Source organism: Pimephales promelas, chromosome 15 (genome assembly GCF_988280905.1).
Source record: "Pimephales promelas chromosome 15, fPimPro1.hap1.1, whole genome shotgun sequence".
NCBI lineage: Eukaryota > Metazoa > Chordata > Actinopteri > Cypriniformes > Leuciscidae > Pimephales > Pimephales promelas.
In genome coordinates, this window is record NC_142783.1 from 19,792,712 (window position 1) to 19,798,711 (window position 6,000).

General features: G+C 35.6%; 1 protein-coding gene across 1 annotated transcript in view; it reads right to left on the minus strand.

The window, feature by feature from the left end:
* atp6v1b2a (ATPase H+ transporting V1 subunit B2a) overlaps positions 1–5,583 on the minus strand; it is a 29,513-nt gene extending 23,930 nt beyond the window's left edge. The window contains exon 1 of the mRNA XM_039669961.2: positions 5,366–5,583. Within this exon, the coding sequence (XP_039525895.1) occupies positions 5,366–5,474 (109 nt within the window). The 5' untranslated portion in view covers positions 5,475–5,583. The remainder of the gene's footprint in view (positions 1–5,365) is intronic.
* Positions 5,584–6,000: the final 417 nt, after the last annotated feature.

Consider the following 6,000-nt stretch of genomic DNA (forward strand, 5'->3'; position numbering starts at 1 on the left):
TGAACAGAAAAGTTAATAAATGAAAAAAAAAAAATTAAAAAAAATGGAGAAAACCCCCCCCCCCAAAAAAAATTATAAAAATAAAAATAAAATTATATTAAGTATTGAAAATGTTCAATTACAAAAAAAATAAATAAATTATAATGTAAAATGCAAGATAAATCAAAATTTGCCATGTTTTGGCAAAACAGAGCATGAATATTCAGTTCAAAATAGTGGTAACACTCTACTATAAGGCTCCATAACTAATATTAACTAACAATCAGCAAAACATTCGTTTTGTTAACATTAATTACAATTGTTAGTTCTGGTTCATAATGTTAACAGATAAAAGTAAAAGATTAACATTAATGTAGTTAACTAATGCTAACAAATGAAACCTTATTGCAAAGTGCTACCAAAATAATAATGTAAAGCCCTCTTTAAGTGCCATTTAAGAGATGCGAAGAGTCCGTCTTAAGTTACAATGTTTGGAATAACGTGACGATGACATCAGGATTAAATGCGACGAGAAAAGGAATTAACTTGACATGCTATCAAAAACTACCAAACAAAAAAAGTCCCCTACAAAAATAAACAAAAGCAAGACCTGCATGGAACACACAGACAGTCTGATAAAGACAGGCACACACACAATCGTGGCTGTTCATCTGTCCTAACAAAGACCTCCACAGTGATGACACCCCCATCAAACAGGAATGCTTTTAACCCCACAGGTAGAAGCAGAGGCTGTAACGGAGGACTCCCCACACACACATGCACTGATTGGGTCGTGTGTAATCAGAGGACTGCGTGTGCGTGTATGAGGGTTGGGGGGGGTTTAACGGTGGGAAGAGCTGTAATCTGTGTGTGTTTCCTGGCGGGATGCAGACTGAAGGGGTGACAGCTAAACTGAGACAGCTGGTTAACCCCACTGCCTCTCGAGGAGAGGTTGCAAAGTGGTGCAGTTACAATAGATCGAAACAGCCGTAATGCTACTGCAACAGTTTGAGAGTGATTTGCAGGGATAGGCGGGTTTTTTCACTCATACGCTGCCTAGCAACAGATCTATAACAAAAGTCCATAGCGGGCCCCCAGTATGACAAGCCAAGTTTACACTTGTTTGTCACATATCATATTAGAGTCGATATGAATGGCGTACTCAAGTTACTTTGGTGTTGGAAACAAGACAAGATATTTTAAATCAAGAAACTTTTTATTATCTCAGAATCTCCATATTTTATAACAAAGATACATAAAACTGTAAGCAAAAGTTCTCGGGTTAATAGCGCATTTAGACAGCTAGCCTATTATTTTATGAACATGTACACTGTGCAATAAAACGCATATTTATGTAAAATGCATATTTAAAAATGCATAAGACGACGACAATTAGAAGACTTTAGTAGTCATTTTTATGTAAATATTTCATATAAATAATTATCCACAAAATGTAAACAAAAATATATAAATTCAAATAAATTATACATTTAATATACATAAATAGACATACTTAGTAAACATTTTTTCATAAACACACAAGAACAACAAAAAAATAATAATAATCTGCATTTAAGATAGAACCAAAGTTCTGTAAAGAAAAATAGTGTGTCATACTGTATGTGACGTGCATAATGGAATAAAAGGATTTTTTTTTTTCCATTCAATTTAAGTGGTCCATAATTTTATATACTTGGATACTATTTTTGAAAGTTGACTGTTCTATACTTGTCTTTCATTTACTTTTCTTTGATGGCAAGATGAAGTCGAACGCCCACCACGGGCTTTCTTTTTCACTGTCACGACAATTGATTAATTACAGGCGGACAAAAGGATTAGCAACAGGAAACAGTGGATAAAATAAAGGAGGGCTGTGACATCTGAAAGATTTGTTTATAACCATGTCATTACGGGTAATTGTTTCTTCACAGAAATACCATTACCGTGCTGAATGTCTTTTCAGCACATTTAAACGTCTATTCAGTATTAAAACAAAGCGAACAGACAGTCTGGGTTAATTGCTTTTGTTGCAAATGACGTGATTAAGACAAAAAAGGCCTTTACTTCCACAGAAAAGATGAATGCACTGTACGTTTACTTTGTTTGTTTGTTTCTTCAGGCATCTTCGAAATTTGACTGGGCATAAGAATGCTAATAAAGTATTTAAACGCACTAGCCGACGACGAAAATGATGAGAAACAGAAAAATACGTGAAAAAAAAAAAAATTCTCTACATACCAAACATTTGGTAACAAAATGGCAAAATACTTTCCGGCAGCTTCTCCCTTTCAATGGCCTCAATTTTGGTTTTTTTTAAATTTGAGATTTAAAAGTTTTAAACTTGAAGGTCTTTTCACTGTGTTTTTGAGCAATTTCTAAGGACAAAGCAGGGCCAATCAGACCTGCGCTGACGGCCACGGCCTCTTGACTGTGACGGCATATCAGGCGTTGCCGGGACTCATGTACAGATCTATGTGTTTGCCTTCCCATCAGTCTTCATTGCCTTCAATCACAGCCCACTATCAGCATGCACTCTGCCACTGATGAGGCACAAAATGGTGCTGCTATCTGGCATGCCTACATTAGAGAGGCTGTTTTTAACAGTATGCTGGGGGGGGGGGGGGGATCAGATCGGGGGTCTTTACACATGCAGCTTCTTTGGCTTTCAGAAGGGAAGGCTTCAATTCTTCCATTAAGTCATTTATTTTCTTCCTGGTTTGCTAAGAGGCTTTCAGCCTGAGCTTTCCTTTGACACTTTTAGAAAAAATATAACACGCTACCTGTGCGCCCCTGTGAGACAGTGTGTTTAGCGAGGTCTAAATTAATGAGATTTACACTGATAATACACATGAAGGGGGAAAAAATGAGAGAAAGATGCCAGACGACCGGTAATTTTTGTAAGGTTCTCCATTAAAGGGGTAAACAAAATTAACTACTCAACTGCTGAAACATCATACACAAGAGTCAAATTATGTTATTGAAGAGATGCCGGTAACGCATTATGACTGTGCAGAGTCATCTGATGTTTCAGCAGGTTGAATGCAGGATATTTCGAGGTTTTGAGAAAAATTGAGAGAACGAAATATAGGGTATTATTTATAAGAGAGAAAAAAAAAACAAACAACGACAAATCTACACATATACAAGAGATAGAATAGGAAAAAAACTTCACTGTTCAGATCTTCTCAGCCTGAATGTTTGGCTCATGCCTACTTCCCCATAAGAGAAATGTACACTTCCTCTGCAATTTTTAAGCAAGACTAAATCACGAGAACACGAAAAAAATCTCAATGGCAATTTGAAGCTATATTTTTAAAGCTATTTATGAATTTAAAAAACAAAAATATTAATCAGGACAATCATTTTCAACATTAATAATATTAAGAAATGTTTCTTGAGCAGCAAATCAGCATATTATAATGATTTCTGAAGGATCATGTGACACTGAAGACTGGAGTAATGATGCTGAAAATTCAGATATAATAAATTACATTTTAACATATATTCAAATAGAAAAGTGTTGCTATAAATTTTAATAATATTCCAAACTGTTTGGCTGTATTTTTTATCAAATAAATGCAGCCTTGGTGCATGAGAGACTTCTTTTTTTTTTTTTTTTTTTTTAATCTTAGCAAGACCAAATTTTGTGAACAACAAAGACAGGAGTGGAAAATTCACTATTTTGTAACTGGAATACAAAAATATATTATAGGCTGCTTCCTCTATTTGACCATCTATTGCATTTCACTGTTTTTTTTTTTTTTTCATTTCATTGCAAATGCCAGGTTCAAAACTGACCAAACAAATATACATGTTGCACTGCACTACATAACATTAAAATTATAATTCAGATCAGCCATCTGTATCCAGTGAACGTCTAAACATTGAAAAAATACACTTTTAGCATATATTAAGATTTAAAATTTACAGTCTGAGAGGTCACACTAAAAATGTTGATGACTCATTCATGGGACAAAGTGCCCAAACACTCAAGAATGAGAATGCTAAACCAGTCAGTGTTAAAACCACCTACCACCAAATAGGAAAACAGGTGAACCCTTTAATGTCACATTCAAACTTAATAGGAAATATGTCAACACAGCAGGGAAACTGTGCTTTTCATAGGGTTTTAAACGATTTGCGATGTGCTATTAGGTGGCGGCTGACTAAGCAAACTACTTGACAACAAAAAAACCCTTGACAAAAAATGGAAAAAATGGTTAAAAATAAAATATAAATATACATGATGGAAAGGAATGAAAAGCACTTCATAATAGAATAAAACAGCATCAGCAGATTCAGAGATGGATCTGTAACAGTATCCCACTGTAAAATTAAGAGTCCGGCAAAAAAACACTTTCTGATGTATATCTTAACTTAACTTCCAAACAGAATCATTATGAAAAACACTATTCTGCGACCTGGCAAAATATGGAATATTCCAGATGACCATGAAAATGCAGAGAAGAAAGCTCTCACTGCAGCATTTGAATTAAAATATTATGTTACCATCCACTCAGTAACAAGATTTTAAATAATAAAAAAAAAAATATTTGCAACTTTTTCTGTTACAAACCAAGTCACATGATTTGTGTGGAGCTGAAGGTTCCTCATTGCTCTTTATTCACCAGCTCAGCTGGGTGTCACGTGATCTTGTCACATGAGAGGGATCATCCCTCCATCTGTCTCTCTTATTGCATTACATACTGCGTGAGAATCGAAAACAAATTCATAAAAACGTCCGTTCCCATCACTAAATACAGACCTACACTGCATATTTATATAAATTCAGTCATACTATCAGTATTAATCTAATAAAGCTTAATAAGCCACTCAATAGATGGAGCCTTAAAACACTTAACGTTGCATCTAGCACAGTTAACGTTAAATACCACCTCTAAGCAATCTGTGACATAAAGGTACGGTTTATTGTAGTTTTGGATGAAGATTCCATATAAGACAAACCGTTCTGCCAATAAATATCACGATTTAGCCCTGCTTGGTTAGCTAGCATGTTTACGCTTAGACTTTCAAAGACACCAAAGGTTATGCACTTTCTTATAACAATGAGCTTACATAACACCTTTAATTTGTTTATTTACACAATGGCCTTTAAAATTGGCAAAAATAAATAAATTAAATAAATTAAAAGTGATGAGCGATGACCTATAAACAGCTCTAGCTACTTTTAGCACGATAGCAGTGCTCTATTGACTCAAATCTGACATTGACAACACCAGCGGTAGATCAGCTCCGTCCTGGCGGTGTTAACCTCTGATCAAATCCAATTCAGATTAAAAAGCAGTGCAGAGAACTAGACGAGAGAGAGAAACGCCAGATGTGTTGCTGCTGTTAGCTGTATGAATGAAATGTAAATGTCACTCACTCAGTCTGGGCTGGGAGATGTAGTTTCTGACTACGGCTTGCGCGTGCTGGCGAGCCGCTGCTTCAGGGCCGTTCAGATCCACGGGTCGATTAGCTACTAATGTAGACATTATTGTTATTTTTCTTAATTAAACTAAACTGTCTATGTGTAAACAGATCTACGCGGAGAGCGGATGAACAGACGGAGTCATATGACAGCGTGATCAGGAAGTAGAACTCGTGCATGCTCACGTAAAAGACGTGTGCTTTACGAGCGCGTGCATGAGTCAGCAAGAGTCATGGTACAGTCAGTGCCGACGAATGGACAATTTCTACAAATTAGGCTACACTTTGGTGTTCCATGATTTATTTTCTTTTTTAACACAGCCTTTTACACAAATCCCCCGTTGTTATTTTTTGATGTTGTTGTGAGAACGATAATGATATTCTAGGCATTATCTAACATAAACATAACCTAACAATGTAGGCCTAGCTTAAAGGGTTAGTTCACCCAAAAATGAAAATTCTTTCATCATTTACTCACCCTCAGATTGTTCCAAACCTATGTGTTTATTTGTTCTGCTGAACACAAAGGAAGATATTTGGAAGAATGTTTTAATCAAAAAGATCTCAATCCACTGTGTATTTTTTCCTATG